The sequence below is a fragment of the Gadus morhua genome, chromosome 6, assembly GCF_902167405.1.
Source record: "Gadus morhua chromosome 6, gadMor3.0, whole genome shotgun sequence".
In the NCBI taxonomy this organism is placed as follows: Eukaryota; Metazoa; Chordata; class Actinopteri; order Gadiformes; family Gadidae; genus Gadus; species Gadus morhua.
In genome coordinates, this window is record NC_044053.1 from 20,781,306 (window position 1) to 20,808,225 (window position 26,920).

Consider the following 26,920-nt stretch of genomic DNA (forward strand, 5'->3'; position numbering starts at 1 on the left):
CACAAAATGCGTTTGTGTTTGTGTGTGTGGGTCTGTGTTTGTGTGCACGTTTGTGTGTGTGTGTGTGTGTGTGTGTTAGTGTGTGTGTTTGTGTGTGCATGTGTGTGTGTGTGTGCGTGTGTCTGTGTGCACATGTGCATGCATGCATGCGTGTGTGTGTGTGTGTGTGTGTGTGTGTGTGTGTGTGTGTATGTGTGTGTGTGTGTGTGTGTGTGTGTGTGTGTGTGTATGTGTGTGTGTGTGTGTGTGTGTGTGTGTGTGTGTGTGTGTGTGTGTGTGTGTGTGTGTGTGTGTGGGTGTGTGTGTGTGTATGTGTGTGTGTGTGTGTGTGTGTGTGTGCGTACATGTGTTTGTGTCGTTTTGTGTACCCACATGTGTGTGTGTGTGTGTGTGTGTGTGTGTGTGTGTGTGTGTGTGTGTGTGTGTGTAACTTCGGCCAATATATCCATAAATTGACCTTGGTAATGGATTAAGCATGTGTGCGTGGGACTGATAGACGGGCCGCATATTTGTTCTTTATTTTTTCCCGCAGCAGACACTAAGCTAGCCCACAGAGCGTGCTCTGGTCTCCACACTGGCTGCTGATGGCTGGAACAGACTTCTGTGGCAGAGACCAGAGTTTCAGGGATTTTAGCCCATCTCTCACCCCCCCCCCTCTCTCTCTCTCTCTCCCTCGGCCTTCAGTGTGAATGGCAATCCTTTTTTTTCATTTTACCGTTACAGCACAAGGAAGGGAACGGTTCACAGGCTCAAGCCCCCCCTCAGACAACCCTCAACCCCCTCCCCGCTCCAAGACAGCCTTAATGCTTTCTGCAGCTGTTAGAAACCAAATTTGTTTTCCTTGCAGGATCAAATTGCACACATTTGATAGGAAAAGTGAGCGAACATGGGAGACATGGAGATCGGAGGAAGAGGAACTTGGGAGCGAATGCGTGTCTGCGGATGAGGACAGATGGTAATGCATTCATGGCAACGGTGATTTGGTGGCCAGCGGGATTTCATTCTGGCCTGGATATTTGAACATATATGCAAAGCCAAACTTGCACCCTTCTAGACTTACATGCATGGCGTCTGTCATTGGTTTGCTGGGTGGTTTTCACTACTTTTCCACAGCCAGGATTCTGCACTCCCAGCAAATAATTTCTGGTTCCATGTTTGAGGGAAGATATGATGCTCAGGTCTCTTAAACTAATTTGATGAAAATGTATTATGAGGATTCATTCAAATGGTATCACAGGCCAAAAGCCTTCTATTGTTTGTCATTTTAGTAATCAACCTAGTTATTGGCAATGACTACTTGTGGATTATTGTGTTTTGTGATCAATTAGTCTGTTTTGAAAATATGTAAACATATATTGTGTTGAAGAAAAAACGAATATTAGAGCAACTGCTTAAACTTTGGTTTTTCAGACGATAAATATTCTGTCGACCTTGTCTAAAGCGTATGTTTCCTAACTTGATTATGGGATATATATTCTAAATGGATGTGTATTCCACGCGAGGTCGCTGGTGCATTCCGATTGGCGCAATGAGACAACAATCGGAAAGTTTGAATCTGTTTATGAAAGGTGAAGAAACAACGGCATTTTCATTAAATATACACGTATGCGCCCTCATGCCCCACTCGTGTGACGTGAAATTCCCTTTAAAGATCTTACCCAAACATGGTTGCAGAGTGTAACACATTTCTGCACTCAATTAAAACCACGTAGGCATGCGTCAATTATATCCTACCCCGTTCAGATGTGGCCTCAATGTCCAGGAAAACCTACAGGTTAGCCCACCTGTAAATGTGTACACGTTTATTGACAGCAGGCGAGTGTCGCAACACACGCCCACTGACCAAACGGTCCAAGTCTTGTCACTTCGTAGTATAATTTCTCCTCTCGACGCACATTGGACGCGTGCGTAAACGACACTGGGACTGTAGGAGCTTCGTCTGTACCACCGCCGCTCCTGCCAGACTCGACGTGAATAGATCGCGCAACCTTTCAATGGAGCAAGACACTGCGCGCCAAAGTACAATACAATCAAGAAACGATTGTAAAAATAAAGAGGGGAATAAAGCTTCACGCTTTTTACGCGCTGGATGTTGGAGTTGAATGGAAGACCCAGAGGAAGAAGATCACCCCCGAGCGGATTTATATTCAACTTCTACCATGCCTTGAACTTGGTTACTTTTACGCGATTTATGTTGGACAAAAGTCGCCAAGGTTGACTTAATACTGATGGACTTGATGAGTGCACTGCCAACTTCTTGATCCAGGGAAACATTTGGCGAATGATGTAAAGGAAGCAAGTGATTTACAATAGGACAACGGATTGGCAAGATGTGCCGTTAAAACGCTCCTGATAAAACGCCTTCATTCACTCATCGGATCTTAAGGGGAATAGCACAAGGGACATTGCTCTCAGATTCAAACCATGTTGTAAGCTGTCAAATAATTTACCTCAAATAATGATTTCAACAGTACAAATCTCCGCGCAGAATCCTCGTTGCTTTCCAAAAATGCCCTGCATAAAGCATCAACCAAGTTTAATTAAAATCCCACTTTAATTGGTCTACATGCATGCACAATGATTTTTTTTCCTTCATTGTGCGTTACTGCATTAAACCATGACTATGACATTATGTCTTTTTTGTTTGTAGCAACGATTCAAGATGCAACAATGTTTAGCATTGTGAAATAAGTGTGCACCTATTCCATTTTTGTGAGGGATATTTTTTTTATCCTAAAGGAAACATGTTGCATATCCTCCTGCTTCAATTGGTCGTGTTACTTTCAGGAGGTAAGTTCTCAAGCTACATATTTTTTATCTTTCTAATTGTAATGCTGGTATTGGTATGCTGTGTTACACAATGTGAAATAATCAAAAGTTGCACACATTGACTGCTGCAGCATTGATGCGTCGCTGTTTGCGAATGTGTGTGTATCCAAACACTTATGTTAGAGTTTGCGGGTGCAAAAATCGTGCATTTTTTTTAAGATTAGGATTTAGTTAATGACGGTTTGTGTTATTAAACCTTTATTTAGTACGTTTGGTGTCGGTGCTGAAGCCCATCTATATTTTCTTGCTCCCAGTGATTTTAAATGACATGATTCACCTCCTGAGCGTGACTTATTGGCATTGGTCAATAAGCAGTACGGAATTGACATCATCGCTTGATGCTCATGGACAGCTTGTATATCTGTAAGTGCACAAGCTTTGGTGAAAATGATTGATCCAGCCATAATGCTTCTTCTCAAAACAAGTGCATCATCCAACTTAAGCAGATTTTGCCAGACATTAAAAATCCCCTTCTTCACATGTAGAGATTTTATCAATTAGGACAAAAACATCGGTCTTATGCAATTATGGTTTGGCACTCTTTGATCTAAAAAGCTACTCAATTGGTTATTGTGTTTGGTTATGAGATTACTTATGTAGGACATAGATTATTTCTCTGACTCATAACCCGAATTTGTCATGGACTCTCGTGTCGGAAACCGAAGGGTCCAAACTAATGGAGGGGATGTGTTTATTAAAAGGATGAAGATGCGGGCAGATATTGCATATATTAGCTAAACCATTATAGATGAGTAATCCCCTTAAAATAAAAAATGCTACCCACTCATGCACTACAAATGTAAGTGTATATTTCCCATCCCAATTTCAAACTTATTACGCTATTCAAACTGAACCAGATTTAATTACGTTTTTTAGAAGAAAAAATATCCCCTAACCATGGCTTCTGCTTATTAAAAACATTGGCTTCATGTGATGGAGACATTTTCTAATAGTATCTGAGCAACATCAGGCTATGCTTTCCTCATTCACCCAACCTCCAAGTGGCGATGGAGGGAGTTCTGCTGAGAGTCCAACTCACTAAGTACCTAAAGAAGTCTACGTCTCTGCAGGTGGCTGTCATGGCACCTGTCTCGTCCCCCAGACTAGAGATTATACTGCTGCTCTCTCTGTGTTCGTCACGTGTGTGGGCCCTTGAACCGGCCGAGCTGAGGCGCCAACTTCCAACACAGAGAAATCTGCATACGCTTCAGCTCTGAGCAAGGAAAGAAATTAGCAATTTAACCACACAGATGTATTCTGTTTAAGCCTGTTTGGATGTGGAAGAGTGGCAGGGAGGTTGATTAAGAGAAAAAAGGGGATTGCATTTGTTAAGTCTTCAGTCAAAAGCGAAGACTGGTTGGTGCAGATAGGGTAATGATGCCTACAGGGTTTCAAACGCAATATTGCAACTAATGTGCGCAGGCCTTGGCTAAATGAGACTGAACGCTATTAGTTTGTAGCTTTGGTTGGAAGAAATGCACAATAACAGTGGCAGGGTCGAGTCTGACCTTCTGTTTGATTACAGGCCCCATCGTAGATCATGATGGATAAACGCTGTGCTGTTTGGGACCATTGGTCGGTCTGTGCACCGTATAGTTTAAAGCAGTTCTTACAGAATGTTTAAGCGTAGAGTAGTTGTATACGGCAGATATAATTCAAGTCAAACATGCCAATGGCCTCCTGTAGAGCAGCGGTTAATAATAATTAATTACACAATGTTGTATATTACTTCTGAAAGGCAGCTGGGCCCCGTGTTAATTGACTTCTTTCAATGAGTTTGACCGCGCATTTTGCGTAATCATCCTCGTATTCCATTAAGGGCTCTGATGGGATTAGATCTACATAATGGGTATCACCGTTTGGAAGGACCAGGATGGAGGCTGAGGTGGATGGGTGCATTCAGCGTAATAATCCATAAATATGCTAATGTGTTCAGGGTTTGTGCACTCCTTTCTCTCCCACTAGGCCAGTAGTGCTGGTGGATGGTGACGTGATGGATATGGTGCTGGTGGCGCTGGTGGCAGGGGTGATTGTGGGAGTGGTGGTGGTGAGGATGGTAGTGGTGGTGATGATGGTGTGGATGCTGGTGGTATAGTAAAATGGTTATGGTGGCGTTGGTGGGGGCGGTGATGGTGATGGTGGTGGTCGCTGTGTAGTCTGGTGGTGGTGGGGATAATGGTCGTGGTTGTAGTGGTAGTGCTGGTAGGGATGATGATGATGATGGTGCTTTATGTTGTGTCATCTTCCCCATTTAACAGACTTGCTAGCTGCAAGACCACTACATCCATCATGCAGTGATCATCTCCCGGTGTGTGTGTGTGTGTGTGTGTGTGTGTGTGTGTGTGTGTGTGTGTGTGTGTGTGTGTGTGTGTGTGTGTGTGTGTGTGTGTGTGTGTGTGTGTCTGTGTGTGTCTGTTTTTCGTGTGAGGAGGGGATGGGGGGGTTGTATGTGGCAGGCATGCTGCTGTTTCCATCAACGCTTTAAATTGCAGCCGAGACGTTAAATATATTGTGTGCTTGTGTGTGTGTGTGTGTGTGTGTGTGTGTGTGTGTGTGTGTGTGTGTGTGTGTGTGTGTGTGTGTGTGTGTGTGTGTGTGTGTGTGTGTGTGTGTGTATCTGGAGGGGGGTCTTGGGTCTCCCTTAACCCCTCACTGGCTACTTGTCTAGATAGAGAAAGGATGTTTGATAAATAATGTATGACAATCCCCTACACCTTCTTTGTTTCTATCCACCAACACACACACACACACACACACACACACACACACACACACACACACACACACACACACACACACACACACACACACACACACACACACACACACACACACACACACACACACACACACACACTGGGGCTGCTTGGTCACTGCAGCAGTGGAGGAGGAGCGGTTTTTGGGCTAATTTACTGTACACTTCCCTCTCATCCAGGCTACTGTAGTGGCACCGGGGGTCTGATTTTCCTGGAAGGAAAATCTACTCTACAGTAGTTCTTACACTCTGATAATGGAAAAAAAACAAACCTGCCCTTGATTTTTTTTTTCCAATTTGTGTGTCTGAAATGGCTAAACATATATCAGAACATTGACAATCTTCATCTGATGATTACTAATGTTTTTCGTGCCTCAGTGCAGAAGCCATCGGGTTGGATTCATCAGGAAATCCGTGAAGGCACGGTACTTGTCCCCATCGCTGATAGATTACTTCATCCAGCAGGTCACTGGGGCAGGATCGTTTAATGTTCAGGGTGTTTCACTCCAAGCCCAAAGGTTGGTAGTTTCAACCCAACTACCTGTTGGCCCCCTTGAGCGAGATGCGACCCTACCTGCTCGCTAATGACGTGTCCAGAATGAACTGTAAGTCGCTCTGGATGAAGGTCTGCTGAACAGTTTGGAACCAGGGCCACACCTGCATCGCTCCCTGGTGGAGCGCACGGGAATGATTGATTTCTGTAAACGTCGTCCCCCTGCTCATCATTCCATCAGAGCTAGGATCTGAAACGGCTCCTGGTCGTGTGGACGGTGAATCTAGTGTGGAAGGAGTGCAAAAAAACGTTTTTCCTAAAAAATTAAGTTGATTTCCGTTGTATGTTTTGTATTAAATGAGAAAGTAGTGTTCATTAATAAGAACACTACAAGGCACAGGACACACACAAAAAATATGAATTCTCATCTCGTTATAATGAATATCCATGTTGTGCATCAAGTGTTCTTTTAAACAAGTGCACACAATTTAAGATGACGTTGGGGCCACATCATTTTACATCATCCTTAAGTTTTGATTTGTCCTAAATAAAGAAACAACAAACAAAGTACAGAGCAAAGGACAAGAAACAAACCCTGAACAAACCACACATTGAACAGTAAACGACAGCATTCCAGCCGCGACCGTACTGCTCCGGATGCTGAAATATATCCAGTGTAGCTCCGCAGAGGTTCAGCTCCTCTCTGAGGCCATAGAGTCACTCAGCGGCTGCCATTCTTTCCTCCGCCGTCGGTATAGATTTACAAGTCGTTCCTCTTGGCTATGCCCTGTTTTATTTGAATAATGAAATGCTGGAGGATGGACAAAAGGGGGCTGATGTTGTCAGCACGTGTGAGCGAGCGGAGGGTCTAGCCTCTGTCGCTGTCTATCAGAGACGCAGGGGCTAAATGCATTAGAGCCAATGATCTGATAGGTACATTTTGTCAGGGCCCATTGACTTCTTTGTGGTGTGGTTGATTGATTGTCGAGATTATGTTAAAATATGGTGTCGTAACTCGTTTGCAGTAATGCTGAGCAGAAAAGGAAGTCCACGTCTACCGTCTGGTTCAACTTTGAAATTAGGCGACCGATTTCATTCTTCGTCACCCTGGGCGCTTTCTAAGGTGGTTTGTTCTTGTACTTATTGTGTGACAGGGCAGTTTAAGGGCGAGTCTTTGTTCTAGTCTCTAATCTGGGATGGCAGATTAATAGAGAGTCTGAGAGTCTGTAGAGAGTATGCAGGTAGGTCTACGATAGAGGAGAGCTCTTTGTGACGGTGCATTTTTTAAGAGATTGAAGAGACGCTATCTCTAAAGTTCACCCGGCTGTCAAACTGACAACAAAGTACAGTTCGAACAAACTTATACAATAAAAAAGGAATACCTTTTCTAAGTAGGCCGTGTATGCGATACATGACGTGACACAAAGAATGAACATAAAGACATTGGTTCCGAGGTTGTACTCTTCTATTGTGTACTTTATAATAATTACCGCGACTCATGGGGTTTTTACTGCTCATCCCCAATCAATGCAGAGACCACAGCAGGCATCTAATCAGTGTGAAAGCACTGGGCTCTGAGCACAATCAGAGCACAATTAACCTTGTGGGATCTCAAATGGCACCAAGCAAGTACGGTTCACCATCGCCGTGACTCAGACAGAAACACACCTTACAGCTAGCATAAGCCTCCGTGTCGGAAAATATGACATTGTACATTGTTGCTATAGGTTGTAATGTTCCTTCCACATCCAAGCAGGGATATCCATGGACGTCTTGTGAGGCCCAAGCACTCTGCAGCCAGTTGATGACTTCTCTGTTTGCATTAAATTGTGTCTATGGCATATTTTTCTTAGATGGTAATCTGGGGCTGGCAGGGTGGGGCGTGGTGCGCTCACGAACGCAGAATGTGTGACGATAGTGACTCTGCTGTGGACAGCGACCTGCATCGGGAGTCTTCCCTGTGCTGTCAACTCTCCCCAGCAGAGCCCCTGCTTTAGACTGTGGAGCTCCACTGTTTATAAGGGCGGGCTGATGTAATCCTGTTTGTCTCGTTGCCCACAGGCACGACGGCAGGTGATGACGATGCTTGCCCCCCCCCCCCCCCCCCCCCCCACTGTTTGCAGTGCTATTCATTTCCGGACTTCTGTTGTCATTCTGTCATTGCACCACCCAGGAGCACATGCAACCTCCTACATGCTTTCTTACACAGTCAGTGAAACTACTGTAGAACGCAAACACAGGCAGCAGTTGAAGTAAAAAGAGAGTGTAGGATCTAATTACAATTTTATATGTAGGTTTTGCCAGCACATAACTTGAACCTCAATATCCTCTGAGGCGGTTCATTAATGAGAACCGGAAAGCAGTCAGAAAAACATAGCAATGTCGGTGTCTGTACACGTTATTTGGGTCCTCTTTCATGTGGCTTTGGGTGACTTTCCCCACAGCAATTTACAAAAGCCAACATGCAACTAGCCTGCCCAGGCGTCAAGGTCTACTCGACGTGTTCGTGTCGCTGTTCAGAAAAAGAAAATGTCTGGGAGATGAGTTACGCTACATTTAGTCATTAGGCAGATACTTTTATCCAAAGTGACTTGAAAGCAAGGCTGAGAACAATGGGGGAGAAGTGGGGCTTTGAGACTGAAAATGAGTCCCTGTGATATCGTAGTCTGGCTATTGCCAGACCAAGATCAATCGTAGATTGCACGTTGGTCTGGGGAAGCTGCTGTAATTTTCTTCAGCACAAGAGGCGTGATCAACGGGCCTAGTTCAATTGACTCTCTGTACGTGATTGGCTGCTTGCAGTCGCTTCCCTGTCTTCATTGTGTTAAACCAGCCAATAGCGCGCCAAGGGGAAAAGCCAGCTTGGTGATTGGCTCCCGCAAAAACGTATCGGAAGCAGAAAGAAATGTATTGCTCTTCTCCTTGTGCAAGGCGAACTCAAATCGCCGGCAGAATGGGCGGGGCTCCCCAGTCTAATAATATCCTGCACAGAGAGGTGGTCCGGTCTTCGGTGATCCCCTCTGACTCTCTTCTGTTCTGCCCTCTTGCTTTTATCTCATTTTGTTCGGTAATGTTTCAACACACAAAGCACATTATAGTATTCCATACAATTCAAAAGCCCTAGTCTATAATTACTATTGAGTCATGTATGAAACAATATTCTTTTTTTTGTGTGCAATTTTTTGGTGTGCAATTTGCTAGCTTTCTCTAGGATGCCTCCAGGTAGCCTGCAGAGATCGGGTGGGTGTCAAACATCCTATAGCAACTGCCAGGCCCCACACTACCATGGCTCTTTAAGTCTGCTAAATATATTGCTCCTAATGAATGAGTTCTCATTTGCAGCTGAGTTAAAGGAAAGCAAACATGTTCATGAGCGATTCTTATGATTCAGCGGCTCCTTTGATTAGGAGCAGTGCTGACTTCTTTCATGGTCTTTTCTTGTGCACTTTCAGCGAACCTTGAAGGTTATGATGTGAAGCTCCCTATAATTAGATGTACTGGGACTATGGCAACCGGCTGGTGATTTTTAAAGTGAGCTAATCTGTGCCCCAGCCTTTAATTGCCATACTTTGTATAAAACAGCAAAATTGGCCTCAAAAGTAAAATAAAGAAGAAGAAAACTCAAGAAATTTCCAGTAAAAAAATACAAAATAAGTGTCCTTAGGTTCTTTCTGTCAGGTGTTCTGAATAAGAAACGCAATATTTCTCTATCACCGTGATTTAGAAGAACCCCTTTCAGTCCTAGAGGGTACGCCGTGGCAGAAGATCTTATAATACTTTCCAATTCCATTTGTAGACTGCAATCTAACATTCTGCAAACGACTACGCCCCACCATTTAAGACTTTAGTGTTCTCCCGCCGTTTCTGAGGACAGTATTAAGAGGAAAAGGCGGGCTTTCATTTGCTAACGATAAAGAGTATGGAAATGTCTCTGTGTCAAAGAGCAGATAGCGTGGTCTACGCTTAAGTGCAGTTCTGCGTCTGCTTTCTGCTGTATATGTAGCTATAATGCCTATTGAAGTTAAATATGCAGGATTTCCAGCCATGCCTGATGAGAAAGCGGTTCCTGGGATAGCCGAAGTGGGCGTAGAGGCGGGAAAGGCGGAGGGGCTAGGGTAGACAGGGGCCCCTGTGAATGGAGATGGAGAAGAAGGTGGAGAGGGGCCCTCCATCAGGGGACGGTGTATCCATTATGAACAACAATGTGAGCGATATCTCGGATCTTAGGGACGCAAACACCCGCCCATTGTCCAAAATATTACTGACAATAAACACATGGATTTGGTCAAGAAAACAACTGAATTGTTTCAAAATAAATCGAGGTGAGTTGTTTGCTAAGGGAGGCTCTCTGGAGGAACGTTATTGGGGTCGGCTGTGGACTCCTAAATTAACGTGGAATGAAAGTGCAGTGGTGACACCGAGAGAATAGGGAGTCAGGCTTGTGAACGGAGTAGCTGTGCCAAACATACAGAGTAGCTGCACCCCCATACATATACACTCCCTTGTGGGTGACTGTGTGATGCTTCTGTGTGTGTGTGTGTGTGTGTGTGTGTGTGTGTGTGTGTGTGTGTGTGTGTGTGTGTGTGTGTGTGTGTGTGTGTGTGTGTGTGTTTCAGCTCCTCCTCCTCATCTGATATGTTTCTCTCGCCTATCCTCTGCTGTTTTCCTTTTTCCTCTTTCTTTCTTGGAGGATTTTTCTTTCTACATCCTTTGAGGTCCAGCCATGTTTTGCTTCATCTTCATTTCCACCATCGCTCCAGAGACCAACAAGACTTCTATTGTACACATTTCACTGCAGCAGCGCTCCTGACTATAGTCCAACGATGCTACTGCGAGCAATTTGCAGTATTTTGTAAAAAATCGTCTGTACCCTGCATTAAATGCGGTTTTGAGGGTGTTGTGCAAAGCTACCCCTTCCCTAGCCTGGCATTAGCCTCTGAATTTCAAACTGCAATTAGTCTGGGAGCTCTCCAGAGGTTAGATTTCCAAGGGGCGCGGACCAAAATGCCTCTGGACGCAATTGGACAGGCCTACAACTAATCATAGCAAGCAGTTTGCGAAAAAAATACATATTTTTTGTGCGGTAGTTTGTTCTTCTTTTAGTAAAAATATACCGTCCAGTTCGTTTAAGACTGTCTGTCTCTATAGCGGAATCAATAGACTGCTCTACATCAGTGGCAGCCATCTTTGTTGTGGTATTTATTCTGCCTCATATTAGATCATCGGTTGTGATTGGTCGGTTTATCTTGTACCGGGCAGAAAGCTCGGGAGATTCGTCTGGTTCCCAGGCTACGACTGCCAAGCTTTACGTTCAGATAATTGCTTCCATTTGCTTCAATTAAAAAGAGCAACAAACTTTATTTTGATGAAACTCAAGCATCTCTCAACCGGTGCTACAACACATTAAAAATAGGATACTAAGAATGGCCCTCTTGACAATCCTCTTTTGTAGATTAATCTGCTAGTGTTTACGCTGGTAGAGCAAACTAACCCTGCCATCCAGCACACAGCAGACTGTCTTCAATGTTGTCTCATTAGTGTCTTCAGCTAACCAAAATCACACCTCATGTGTTGATATATTCCTTTGATGTCAAACACAAAGCAGCTGGACTGAAGTGTCCGAAAGAGCTTTAACTGGGTTTAAAAATACAACAGCAGCTAGATGAAATGCTCATATATTAAATTCAAAAGGGAAACTTGTTTGTCTTACAACACTAATAAAGATCACAATGATCAAACAATAGACATGGAAAGAGACATATAGGAACAGTGACAGGAGGAAGACAGTGGGTCAGTCCGATCAACTGTTGAGACTTGATTTACCGTATAGAGTATGACTGTAAACGGCTCACTCTATATGCTATTCATACACTGGGACATTTATATGTTTTTGTAGAGATGAGGATGATACGACTATTGATGTTTGTGGAAGACTATTGATGTTTTCACAACCACACACACACACACACACACACACACACACACGCACACACACACACACACACACACACACACACACACACACACACACACACAAAAACACACACACAGACACACACACACACACACACACACACACACACACACACACACACACACAAACACACACACAGACACACACACACACACACACACTCAGACACACACACACACACACATACTCAGATACCCTCCCTCGCTCCCCCCCCCCCCCCCCCCCCCCCCCCCTTCAATCCGGGCTCCTGTGGAGACAGGATGAAGTTGTACGTCGCCTCTAAATGTGTGATCAATCAGTTTATCTAATTTTCCCCTCCTCTGTTGACATGCCACCTTGGCAGCCGTGGCAGCCTGAGAAGATTGCAAATGGGAAGCGGAGGTAGCCTCTCTCGGGTGACAGCCCCTGACAGTCTATCAGGCCAGCAGCTGGAGATTAAAGCACTTGCCTCCTTCCTTCCTTCCTTCTCTCCCTCTTCATGGCCAGTTGTCCGTTAATGCTGGTATATAATTTGCAGTATAGATTTAATTAGCGGTGGTTAAGCCACCCCAATGGCCAAGTGGACCCTTGAGAAAACACCTTTATACCGTGTCCCCATACCTCTACAGAGAATACTTCTTAATTACTACATGAAGACGTAAGGTTACAGCAGGTTTTACACCTCTTCTTCCACAAACCTGCTTTTGGATACATTGCTCATAGATATAGTGGCATATTTACATATCTACATGCACAATGGATATTATGGGATACATACATGGACAGGCATGTCCTTGTTTTTAAACTCTTACATATTTTATCTAGTCAAGTGTGAATGAGAGACGGCTAATCAAAAGTGATTGGATGGAATTGGTGAAACTGGATGTTAGATATCTTCATAAAGACAGGTCCTGTCATAATATTGATCCTAATAATATGTGATGATTTATGAGGACTACACATAATTTAAAATGTTTAAACTGAATTTAATTCAATTAATTTGAATTGAATTGAATTGAAAGCCCGCCAGCCGTCACCCTAGCGTGTACCAGAGTGTTTCTTTATTGTCCGTGTCGTGGCAGTAGACCCGCCACCTAAGGGTCTTTGCTGGGCTCCTCCATCACACAGGACAGGTGAATATTGTACACACCTTTGCATCTCTGAACCAGGCAGTGCAGGCTATACCTTCTGACATGTCAGAGCTGGCCCCAGTGTGTGTGGTGAGCGCTGGTGTATCCTTGGTCCCTTGATTAGCCAACGCAAGGCAGGTGTGCAGCCTGGCCCAGCCCCAGAGAATAATCAGCCAGACGCGGAGAAGGATGGAATGAGGGTCAAATTAAGTTGAAGTTTTGAGTTTTTTCGCTGTCTATCACCATATCTGAATGGGTAAAAAAAATTGGTGTGTAAAAGTTAGTGAATGTGTAAAAAACATCTGAACAAATATTGTACACAATAAGGTAATTGAAATAGATTCAATCAGCTTTTACACATGAAAGGGACTTTGCAGTAACAAATAGGTTTACAGTTAGACAACAGGTTTACAGTCACACATCTGTGTTTTGGGATAACGAACATTCACAGAGCACACAGTTTACAGTTACGAATCAAATCTACGAGTACAAACCAAGCCTATGGGTGCAAAACTTTTGTCCCACTTTTCTGACTGAAAAGCAAATGGGGATACTCAGATTAACATATTATTTGACTATCCAATCTGCAGTTGAATTGTCCTATCCAGTGAGCCTTTCTAGCCGTTTGTCTGTTGCTGCAACCAAACTTAACCTTGTGGAAAATTCAAAGGCAAGAATTTGAACCACCAGGATCGTTATTTCACGGTAAATTGGGTTAACGACCCCAAAGTTTTCTATCAGGAGATTAAACTATGTACCTAATGTTATAGAGATGAGTAGGATGGGATTTAAGATGGTACCTAGCACTTGAATGAGCGACATTACTTATGAAATGAACCACAGAGAGTGGTGTTAAACTACGTGGTCGAGAAGCTTAACCATCACGTGGACATCAACATCATCCACTGCCCAGGCAGAGCGCCACACATCCACACAAACCTTGCCACCGCTGCCCCTTCGTCCTTCGTCGTGGTGTAGAGGACTATGCTAAAAGGTCCTTGTCATGAGAAGAACACAGAGCAGATTTTCCGTTTCGTTTTTCACAGATAGATGGATTTAAACTAGAACAGCAGTGCACACAGAGTAGAGCCTCACTCAGCCTGTACAGACATGAGCCCGATCCCATTGACTCTACAGTAGTTTGTGACTAACTAGTGGAAACTGGATTGGCTTGTGCTGAGAAAGGACTGAGAATTAGCTCAAAAACCATCACATTAGACTACATGATTAAACAGGCCATTTCTATAAACCATCATGGGGGACGCTCTCTTCATAGTAAGCTAAACTATATTCACATTAGTTAAAGGGGTGTTATTATGCCACCATGTGTGAGTTTATTTACCCATTACAAGCCGTTTGGAAATCTGTCTTTGTTCCTGGGTTTTAGTGACATCACAAGTTGGACTGCCCACCTAGATGTACGCTGGATAGATCCGTCAACCAGCCTACCCAGTGGACTGTAGCACATATTGCTCATCTATCATCATGCATCTAGGTGGACGCTCCCACTTATGATGTCACTAAGGCCTAAAAAAAAATTTTGTTTGGTTCCGGTTTCCGACCGACCCTGTCAATTTATGTGCGACCCAAATTATTTTATGAGCTTTATAAAAAAAAATAATAAAAAAAAAAAAAAATTTTTTTTTTTTTTTTGATGCAAACTATAATTACGTTTTGGTACAGCACCTCTTCATTCTGTACAAGGATGAGCGAATTTTCTCGTTTTTAAATGAAAACAACCTACCTATCATTCGCTGCCGCTGGAAAAAATAAAATAAAAAAATAAAATAAATTCCCTACCTACCCATGACCTCAACTGACCACCAACAGGAACCAAACTTTTTTTTTTTTTAGGCCTAAAGCACAGGAAAAGGCAGATTTTCATCAGTTTGTAATGGCTTATCACACTCACAACTGGTGGCATTATATCACCCCTTTACAAACAAGCATTAACTACTCACATTAGATTCAGGAGCTAAACTTGATGCTCCACCTCCTGTTAACTCATCAATGTTTGTGTCTCAAGCCTTATTCCGGTTGGTGTTAGTCTATTCATCAGGAGTTTATCTGATTAGATTCAGTACTGATCATATTTGAGTGTCTGGGCCCCAGGCGATCTACCTGTTCGCCGACTGTAGGAAAAACCTGCTCGAAGGTGCGCCCCCTGGCTCCCTGATTCAATAGTGGAATTATATTCCTCGTAGGATAGTCAAATGATGATGTTAATCTGAGTTTTCCCATTGGCTATTCAGGTGGAATTGTCAAATATGGGATAAAAGTTTTGTGCCAGTAGGTTTGGTTACTCACAAACAGATGTATAACTGCCAACCTGATGTGTAACTGCAAACTTTTGACTTGTGTATTTGCATTTAGAAGTATTTGTTCAAATACATTTTACACGTTCACAAACAAAATGTGTTCACACATTTACATATGCTGTTAGACAGTGGCAACATTTTAAACCTATTTTGATTTCATAGTGAGGCTACTTAAACCAGCTATCAACCACAAGCACTCCACACATGGCCTCACTTAAACATGTTGCTTTCCATCAAAGCATCTGGGAGGCTGAGGGAGGAGTGAAGGTGATATTAAACACAAAGATACTTTCAAAGATTTCCCCGGAGAGGAACCCAGAAGTGTTGAAACACACAGCTAGGCTCATTGCAAGTGCAGCAGCTCTTTGTGGGAGTTTAGGCCTGTCAGGAGAGCTCAAAGCTGAATTCATCATCCTATATTGGGTGACCTTGGGGGTGGTTTACCAATAGATTTGGGAAAGGAGCAGGGCTGGTCGAGAAACATAAAATAATTCAGAGGCACTCTGCTACACAACCGTTTAATTCACTCGCTCTGGGTCTCAGAAACGACTGAATCCAAAATGTATAATGGATGGGGGGGGGGGGGGAGTTCATCATAGAAAGCCACAGAAGTGCAATAATTACTTTTTTATTTTTACTGGTATCATCGCCCTTATCCCCTATTTTGGTTCTAGCTTGGGGGAAAATTGTCCCATACATAACCTTTCCAAGATGACCTCATGTAAACTTTGTGCAAACAACGTAAACATGCGCGACCCAAACTATCTTGTCAATAGTATTCATATTTAGAGTGGTGATCTCCAAGATTACCATTGTCTTTTATTTTTCCATAAGCTCCAATTGTTCTCACAGATCCCAACAGAGTCACCACCAACATCCAGTTTGCAAATGCAAATCTTTGATCTATGGCCCATTGGTTCTATCACCATCATGGCACCCAGGGCCGTTGCACCAAATCCTGGGCCCCTATACTATAGGTACTGATGGACCCCCCTGCGCTAAGTTGTTGACGGGGGGGGGGGTATGGAGCGATTGTTGACGGGGGGGGGGGGGGGGGGGGGGGGGGGGGGGGGGGGAGACGTGGCCGATAAGTGATGCCTTGGGCCCCCCTACAACTGTCCCCCTTGTCTCCGCAGTCCGTCGGCCCTGATGTCACCTCCTGTGGCAGCAGATAGCAAATGAGGTGCTATTTCACTATCTAGATTTAAATATTGCCACTTTAAATCTGAGCTAGAAAAAATCCTTTCATCAGAGCAGTGGTTTCCAACCTTTGACTTGAGGTGTGATCTCTCAATCTTCATCAAGACCTTTCATGACCACCTCATATGCAAAGGGGGAATATAGATAAATGCACATGCATTGGCTGAGCAACAAGGTCCAGCGCAACCTTTACACCCAATCCTTACTGCACGACCGCCGTGGCCAGTGGCAAAGAATGAAGAGTGAAAGGCATCAATGTTGCTTATGCTCCCAGTGTGTTCCCTTAGCAAACTTAATAAACACAAAACATCAATGGAATACATGCAATAAGCCCCACTACTTTTTCAAATATTATTAAGCCAGAGTACAACATTTACTGAACAGTATTTATCACATATTTATATTCATTGATGTGGCCTATAGGATCTCTTATTTGATTGTATATGTGTCTATTTCAAGAATTGAATTTAACACACTACCTGCAGTACCCTAGCGAACCACAGATTGAAAAACATTGCCTAAGAGTCATTATTGGACTCTAGGAATAGTTCATCATCAGGTCTTCATAAATTATGTTTTTGTTTTGCTGAACTCTAGGCAAGTGTGTATACACTTTGAAGACCATGATCATAAAGACATATGTATGGGGTACGATGTAACATACCTTAGCACATATGATCTGAGATCCACATCTGTAACAATTGTTTTGGTAAATTTTTCCCATAAAATATCACAATGAGTCAATAGTCCTGATACAAACCCACACCCAGAATAACCTGCTTCATGACGTAGTGTTGCAAGTGTGTCCTGTTCACAATCCTTCTGAGGAGACTGCATCTGATCTGTGATTTAGAGGGTTTTGTCGCAATATGATCAGAGGCTAGAGGCTTCATTTATGGTGATCAGCAGGCATAAATCGGATAGAAATAAAATAAATGAACATTCTCTGTCAGACACTCTTTGGAATATGCAGATGATTTTGTCCCCAGAAATAACAGGGTCTTGCTCTCCCTGTTAAATGTCCCTCTGCACCCACAAAGAGCCGTCTCTCCCTTCCCGGGGAGACATCTGTATTTAACCTGATTTACGACATCATCGTTGCACTAAAGGCCGGCGCGAGGGGAAGAGAAATTCATTAAGGAGGCCGGTTTATGTTGTTGATAAGTCCGGAGGGGCCGTGGGAATACTGATCGCTACACAAACACACACTTGTCTCCGGCTCGCGAAACCCCGGCTAAAGCTGGGCTGCCTGCTCCCTTCGCCCCAGCAGTGTCAGCTGGCACAGAGGAAGGGCTGTGCTCTGCCATCCACACCCCCGCCCCACCTCCATCAAACACACACAGGCACACGCACGTATGCACACACACACACACACACACACACACACACACACACACACACACACACACACACACACACACACACACACACCCACACACACACACACACACACATACACACACACACACACACACACACACACACACACACACACACACACACACACACACACACACACACACACACACTAGGACAACTACAACATCGTTCCAGGCACATCAGGGCTTCAGGATGCAAGCGCCTGGATGTTCTGTCTGGGTGTATATTCATCCCTCCCCTCACCCCTCCCCCTCCCTCCCCTATCTCCCCCTCTCTCCGCCTCTGTCCCCCCTGAGCGGCAGCAGTGTTGTCTGTTGGTCGGTGGGTCCCTCCCCACTCCTGCTGCTCCACCACCACCGCGGGAGCCCTCAGCGAGCTGCACTGCAGTGTTTACTCTTCGGACGATCGATACTCTTTAATCCTGCAAGATGATGCTTTTCCCCATGAACTCTCAGAATAGCTCTTCGCTCCTCCCCAGTGAAGCCACGAGCCCCATTACTCTTTATTAGCTCCAACAATCCTAAATGTGCCCATCCATTAGACGCCAGCCAAGAGACGTCCCTGCGGGGGTAACTCTGCAGTCTGCGAGCGTGCACGTCGGATATGGGTGTATACACACACACACACACACACACACGCACACACACATTTACGCACTTACACATGCACACACACACATGCACACACAGACAACCACACACACACACACACTCAGACACACACACACACAAACACACTCAGACACGGGCACATACTAATTAGAGCTGACCCATAATCGAGAGCATTCACTGCTGATCGAACTGAGCTCATCTCGAGTCAGAGAGGTGTAACATGGTGGGGTGTGTACTCTATAAAGAGTCTATAATGGGACGATATCGGCTGCCTTCCTGCTTCATTTAAACTCATTAGTCAGGTCTGGTCTCCGTAGTCATCCGACTGACAGATTCCATAAGAAGCATCAAAGAAATAGCATTTTCTGCAGTAGATGTATTGATTTTATTATTTTCTCTCTCTCTCTCTCTCTCTCTCTCTCTCTTCTCCCTTACGTCTAGAATTTCCGAGAGACTGAGAGGTATAAATAATTCCCTAATGATGCTCGAAGGAATGTTATTCCTGACGCCTGGGTACAAACACAATGGTCCTCATTAATGGAGCGGGATGGGGGTACGCTGGAGATAATTCATCGGGACTCTCTCATCCTTTATATTTAACTCTGTCCTGCTTGGCATTCAAAGAGGAGCTCCAGACCAATTATGTGTCAGTGTGAGGGTCAAAAGGGAAGTAATTGTAAACCTTCAGAGCAGAGGGAGGTGCTCCCTTAATCTCCCAGCCCTGGTTTAATGTTGCCCTTCGATGGGCTGATAACGCACAAAGGCTTTGCAGAAAAGAATCATCCCAATAAGTCTTGGAGTGGTCGTATTGTCAGGTCTTTGCATAATGAGGTAACCTTAGAAAGAGCCAGAAAAGCCCCAGGCCTCTCGTTCTCACTCCAGCTCCTGCTCCTGCTTGCTCCGGTTCATGTGGCTATTTATTTTATCTGTTGCCTTTGCTACATCCGATCAAGCTTTCTACCCTTGTTCTCTGTGTCGGGTCTCTCTAGACATCAGATGGGGGGGGGGGGGGGGGGGTAAGAGGCATCCAGGCAGAGAGACAGCCGGGATCCTTGTTCGATTCCGTGTGTATGCATGTGATCAGGGCCAGGGGTGGGGGCAGCACGGCCCCTCCATCCCTGGTACTCACCGTTGTGGCTCATGCACATTCTAGCCAAACATCTTTGTGTGTGTGTGTGTGTGTGTGTGTGTGTGTGTGTGTGTGTGTGTGTGTGTGTGTGTGTGTGTGTGTGTGTCTGTGTGTGTGTGTGTGCGTGTGTGTGTGTGTGTGTGTGCATGTATGTGAGTGTGTGTGTGTGTGTGTGTGTGTGTATGTGAGTGCGTGTGTGTGTGTGTGTGTGTGTGTGTGTGTGTGTGTGTGTGTGTGTGTGTGTGTGTGTGTGTGTGTGTGTGTGTGTGTGTGTGTGTGTGTGTGTGTGTGTGCGTGTGTTTATAAGGGCAGCTGCTCACTCTGCCGGCTCCGTCGAGCGCCGGGGGCCTCCTGCTGTGGGAGCCCTGGTGAAGGAATGAGCCGAGCAGTGGGCCCTGGGCACAGCGCTGGGTCTGGGAGGGGGGCTGCTTGGCTAGTTAGCGCTCAGTGACTGATCACCATGGGCCTTCTGTCTTTACTCTCTTCCTCCTTCTTACCTTCTCACCGCTGGCTTCCTTAGAGTTGGATCAGTGCAGCGTGTACTTATTCTATAGGTAGAATAAGTACACCGCAGCACAGCATTTCAAACTATGATTAAAATGTCAGTTATTCTTGTAGGAATCACATCATTGTATGGAGCATGGGTTCACTATGCATTTAAATGTAACAAAGGGAGATGAAAATAAACGTGTGTCCGTCTTACTGGTACTTACGTATTATGTATGTATTTTCAAATTGCCTATGGTTTATTTATTTGACAGACATGTCACAGACTTTTCCTATTGGAAGCATGGAGGTGTGATGCTTTATTCCCACTGGGCTGTTGAGTAGAAAAGGCTGGAATGATGCTTTCCTATTGTCTGCTCCAGTGACCCTATGTCGCAGCCATCACCAGAGATTCAATTGGCTGTCACCGGCAGCCCCGATGTCATTGTATGCAATAATGAGTAGTATACATTGTAAGTATAGAAACATAATTAAGTTTTTAATACTTTATATTGTAAAATGAGTAGGCAAATTAATGGAATAGTAATAGTCATCTATTTAGAAAATTGAAAATGGTTAGAGATAGAAACAGAGGTGTTTCTTATTGGATTATACAGGATACAAACATTGTCTAAGGGTTTTTAATTGTTATTGGACTACTTAGCACTTGTTTTGTAGCAACCCTGCAATGCTGGTATGGTATGTACAGCAATATGCATTATATTCTCATGTGGTCGGAAGCTATATGAAGAATTGTACTGATGTAACCCTTAGCCCAAATAGTTGAACAAAAACCATGGGGCTCGCCACAGAATTTGCATTTCTGTAAAAAATATCCCTTTCTCTATTGTAAAGAGGACATGGAAAAAAAAGGATCCAAATTGTCCTGGCTCAGCAAAAGGGCCCGCTTCGTTTTTACGATTTAATGTGATACAGCAGGGGAATTTAATTATATATGATGCGAATCATAAAATGCATGCTTAAACAGACATATTTTTCTAAGATCGAATAACCTTTACATCTCTTTTGTCTCAGCATTTTTTCACTTGTTACTGCTCTGAATGCAATCCTTACATACACTATTTCACTGCATTGCTTGGATACCTATAGATTAGATGTCACCGACGAACTCGATTGATAATATTACTTATCGACCATTCAATATGGCATCAAATTATATGACAGGGAAATGTCTGTAGGAGTTTGATGCGACTGGGATAACGTGTTTGTACTCCAGCTCAACATTATGTGTGTGTGCGAAGTGTGTGGACTTGCCATTTGTGTCTTATTTCCAAACTCCATCTAAGGGGCCCATCATTCATTCTAATGCACTCTTTCCCTGTATCTTCAAGTGAGCCCTTCACAACCGTTTGCTGTTGAAATTGTGAGGTACTTATATCGACTCCAAAAGTGTAAAAATATAACGTCTCACTTGGTGTCATTAGGGTGTTTGTGTAGAGATTGTTTTTGTGTTTTTTTCTGTGTTGTGTAACATGTGTGCACGTGTGTGCAGCACAAACGTCAGCACGTTCATAGCCTGGTGGCATTTAGGCTCCGTTCTTCTGGATGCCGGACAACAGATCTGGTCATGGGTCGAGTGACACAGGCAGTGAGGTGTACGGAGAGAGAGAGAGACTGACACTTCCATTGAGACAGGGATGGGAATATCAGCATCTCCGCCTGGAGACCACAGGAAGCTATTATTTCCAGACCCTTTTTGTTTGCTCGGCAGTGTTGCTGGACTTTCAAGGTTTTTTTCCATTCAGCCGTAATGTCAGATTCACGAGGACAAGCCTGTCGTGTACCTGCACGGCACCGCTGGTGTGCAGATGTTGTTTTATTGGGTGTGGGGGAGGGAAGAAATGTCAAAGCTCTCTGTGGAGTACTGTCGCTCTGCAGCAGCAAGAGGAAGTTGTTTATCAGGACTTGGAGGTGCTCACTGTGTTTTAAAGCACGACCTCCAGGACCGGGCTGCGGAGGCAGAGCCGCGGAGCCCAGCGCCCCGCCGATGCCCTTCAGAGAGGGGGAGAGCTTAGCGTGGCCGGACGGCCCCGAGGTTGAGTGGGGCGCCGTGGATCACAAATCCCCGGCTGATTTGTAAATTGTCAGGACATTGATTTACAAGGGCGGGCTAAAGGAATGAAATCCTCTGTCCGCCAGGGTGGGATGGGACCAAGTGCAGGGACTGTTATCATGCCGGCAGATTGCTCTTGAGGAGAAGGTCAGAATCCACTCTGAATGTGATAAAAGCCCTTTTTTATATATGTGCAGCGTGACTCCGGGACATAGGGCCGACTGATACAACACCCTTCACCCACTGAGCTCTGGTGGAATATACATAAAAGTGGAGCTGTTGGAGGAAGAATAAAATAAAGGGTGAAATGTAATTTAAAGCATATCTTCCTCGTCTTTCTCTTTTTTTTATTATGACATTTCGCAGGACAGAAATGTTAGAGGAATGTGATTGGATGCTTTGGGATGCTTGATATGAGAGAGGGAAATATTTGGCCTGGCAGTGGGGCCATGGCCAAAAATAAATGTGTGTATTAGATTACAAAAATAATTACCAGAACCTAATTTTGTGGACATGAGATAACAAGATAAAGGAAGCCAATTTTCATTTCATGTTCATGTTTCATTCTGTGGATGAGAATCAGCTGCCTATCAACATCCACTGGACCCAAGTCCATATCAGAGACTGATTTAATTAAGACTGTCTGTGTGAACGTAAAGATTTTCTCTTTCTTCCTGCCGCCTTTCTTGATACTAAAAAGCCCTTTCTCCCGCGGTGTGCTTAACCTGTACTCTTCTGCTCCGCAGTGTCCGACTGCCGGGTCCTGGAGGGACTGCAGAGGTACTCAAGCCTCCCCACCTACCTGCCCGTCAACTACCAGGTGCTGGGGGCCGGCTCGGCCTTCTTCCTTAAGGAGGCCAACCAGGAGTTCATGAGGAACTCCAGCCTGCTGTCTCGGACGGAGCCTTTCTTCATCTACCAGGCCCGCAGCCTGCCCTCCATCAACGCCAGCTACGGGCCCCTCTCCGTGGAGCAGTCTGTGCCACTGGACCTCCTGCAAAGCCCCGGGACCTTCCCCACCTCCCCCCTGTTCACCTTCAACTGGAAGGTGCAGACGTTCATCCTGAACACCAGGGTCCACCTGGCCAAGCCCCGGGTGCAGGTGCTGTTCTACATCGCCGGCCGCGACTGGGACGACTACAGCACCATCGACAAGCTGCCCTGCGTGCACATGTTCGCCTTCCACGAGACCCAGGAGGTTCGCGGCAGCTGCCAGCTGAGGGGCGAGCTGGGGCTGTGCACGGCCGAGCTGGAGCCCCTGGCCGGCTGGTTCAGTCCGCCCAGCATTGTGCCCGGGCGTCAGCGGAGTGCCACCGAGGCGTCGGACGGCACGGCGGTGGAGCTCTACTACGTGCTGCAGTCCACGGAGAAGGCAGAGTGCCACTCGGAGGAGTCGCGCAAGGACGGCTTCATCCGCTCCAGCCAGGAGGGGCTGTTCAGCTCGTACACCTCCACCCCGCTGCGGAGGATCGGCAGTGTGAGGCTGTACCAGAACCCCAGCCCCCCACCCCTGGTGGAGCACAGGCTGGACGGGAACTTTGTGGTGCTGGTGCCGGCCGCCCCCATGAAGCCCCGGGACTCGGTGTCGGCCTTTGTGTGCGTCTCTGCCTACTCCTCCGTGCAAATGTTCACTCTCAGGTAAGGACAGAACCCCTAGCCCTCCTAGGCCAGATTACCTCTTCCTCCATTGATTTGTTGTCTGGGATGGCCCTTGTTGTAGCAGGGATTAACCAGTACGTTTTGGGGTTCACTAGGCAACAATGACATGGGTCAGCAAAGATCGACCCGATGAAGCTCATTCATTAAATGCATGCACATTAGGATGGGGGGTTTTACTCCAGGGATGAATGCTTAGAACTTTGGTCTTTTGACCGTTTCACAATCATACACAACAGGGAATGTTGTTAAGTCACGCATATAACTGCAGTGTCAGATCGCTGCTAATAACATCTGTGTTTTGCAGAGTTACAGCACAATACAGCATGGCTGCTGTTCATTAAAGATCGTATCCATTAGGCTCATTACTGTGGAGGTTCTTCATCCTGGGATATGAGAACAAGCCACAAGCCAAGGGTTATGTTGTGCTTTGGCAAGGTGAAACAAAACACAACAAAGGGCTGTTCTGGGACGTGAGATGCTGCCGATAAGAAGTAATTCTTTTTAATCAAGGTAGTTATTGTCTTGTGTCTGCACAGTTGCTCAATTAAGATGGTATCATCATCGGCAGCGAATGAGATAACAGCGAAATTATTAACTCCAAAAAATCGTGAGGCGCATATCCGAGGTCTCACCGAGGGCTGTGAAGTCACAAAATCACCCAATTTATTTTCTTTCGGTTCAACATTTAATTATAGAATGTTTGTCTCGGCGTGATAAGCCAGGAGACCCCCCAGACACCGTACTCCCCGCTCCCCCCCCCCCCCCCCCCCCCCCCCACCTCGCGCACCACCACACGTTCAGAACGGGAATGCTCAGAACGATCTCTTTCATCAGGAGAAGCGAGCGGGGCCAGGCCGGGCTCTGCGGGCCCAGCCTATGGATGTGTTCTGTTCTGGCAGCGGTGCCCGGGCCGGCCGGCTGGGGCCCGCAGATAGGCAGGGACCTCCGTGTGGTCCACGGCGATAAGGCAGCTCTCACACGCCGATTCTGCGGAGGGACCTTTCATGGTCCACACGAGAGGGCTTTGATCTCTCTCTCGCTACACTGCCCCATTATCATCACCTGTGTACCCGCACACCTGTGTGGGGGAAGCCCGCCTCTGAGAAACAGCTGGCGCATGTGATCCCGCTGGCCCGCCTCCCTGTGTGGGATGCTGCCGTGCTCATTTGAATAACACTGTTGCCGTTAATGGAGGGTTGTTTGGTAATGGTGATTCTTTATGTTTGACTGGAATATAATCAAGGCTTGCAAATGCCTGTGTACACGCACACACACACACGGACACACGGACACAGACACAGAGACAGACACAGACACACAGAGACAGACACAGACAAAGACACACACAAACACACACGGACACACACGTACAGGTACACATACACATACACAAACACACACACACATACACACACTCAACAATCAATGAGGCTGTCAACGAGGATGTCTTTCCTTCAGACTCAATTATCACCACCCTCAAATCCAGTGCAATTCAAAGGCCCAGTGAGCGGTGGCGGCGGCGGAGAGAGAGGGAGCTTCAGATGTTTTAATAACCAATTGTCTCGCCAATTTGTTTCTTTATTGATGCTCAGCATGTCACCACTTGCTGTAAGATTTCCACTCCGCATGCTGCTTTTAATAAGATCAACTTTTCATTTTGGATTTCAGAACCCCTTGGTTTACAGCTTTACGTACAAATTTAAAAACTATATTCAGACCACCTGCTGAAGTTATTATTGATTCATTTTTCATCATTGCCAATCAACAAAAGTTAACATGGCTGTCTTTTTTAACCATGATGACAAACTAGGGATTCTAATTCAGACGTTTCTTCTGACCGGGAAACTAATATTTGTTCGTTAATACTTGGTCATTTACCGATAACCAGCAAGTAGAAATGGGTTGTGAAAAATGGACCAAAGTCTATTACCCATACAAATGACCATTTGAAAGGAGGACTGGCCTGAATGCATGCTTTCAAATTTCACGGCTTCCCTTCTTCTTTTTTTTGATTTTGGTGCATATACTCCCAGCATTATTAAATAAAACAGATTATTAGGGGGGACATATTACACCCCCAGGTGTGAGTGTGATTAGCCTTACAAGCCATTTTGAAAATCTGCCCAATATGACATCACTAGTGGGCGTGTCCACCTACATCTATCCAGCACAGATCTAGGTGGACACGCCCACTAGTGATGTCATATGGGGCAGATTTTCGAAACGGCTTTTAAGGCTTATCACACTCACACCTGGTGGTATAATATGTCCCCTTTAATCAGGCTTTTGTTGCACCTCACTAAAATATCAGCTAGCGAGGACTCGTTATGAGTGGACAATAGAAAGACTAACAGGCTATCGGTTCATTAAGAGTGTTCCCATTGCAGCAAATCTTGAAAACATCTGAAGATTGTTTCTCAAAGTCGTACAATATACCAGCAAGTTGTGGGAGTGGATTACCTCTCGAGAAACATAATCTCAGCTGAGAGGAATAAACCTGACTATTGTGGGATCATTTGGCCAGAGTTCCAGAGAGGTGGTGGGGGCGATGGTTAATAACTGGAGCTCATACGCAGAGCTCCAAAGACATTGTCATAGTTGCCCTTTAGGTTCTTTCAGCAACAACAACAAAGACTGAAACAAACAGCTTGGCAGCGAGCTGAACACAGAGGCATCTCTCCCGCCTCTACTAACAGAGCGAGCTTCTTAAATACCCTATGGGCACCGGCGTTGATTGAAACGATCCATTCTTGAATCAGAACAGGGGGAAGCTAAGTAGACAAAAGTGATTATTCAATCACACTTTCTCATTCAAGTGCAAAATAAATGAATAAAGATAAAGAACTATACTGGAAAGTTCAATCTCTGAGGAAATTGTGGTGTGAAAGCTGGCTGTTGAAAGG

The 26,920-nt window shown here is 45.2% G+C and overlaps 1 protein-coding gene across 1 annotated transcript in view; it reads left to right on the top strand.

The window, feature by feature from the left end:
• The first annotated feature begins 1,909 nt into the window (after nucleotides 1-1,909).
• si:dkeyp-14d3.1 (transmembrane protein 132C) overlaps nucleotides 1,910-26,920 on the top strand; it is a 126,118-nt gene continuing 101,107 nt past the window's right edge. The window contains exons 1-2 of the mRNA XM_030357815.1: nucleotides 1,910-2,790; nucleotides 23,105-23,996. Coding sequence (XP_030213675.1) covers nucleotides 2,745-2,790; nucleotides 23,105-23,996 — 938 coding nt within the window. The 5' untranslated portion in view covers nucleotides 1,910-2,744. The remainder of the gene's footprint in view (nucleotides 2,791-23,104; nucleotides 23,997-26,920) is intronic.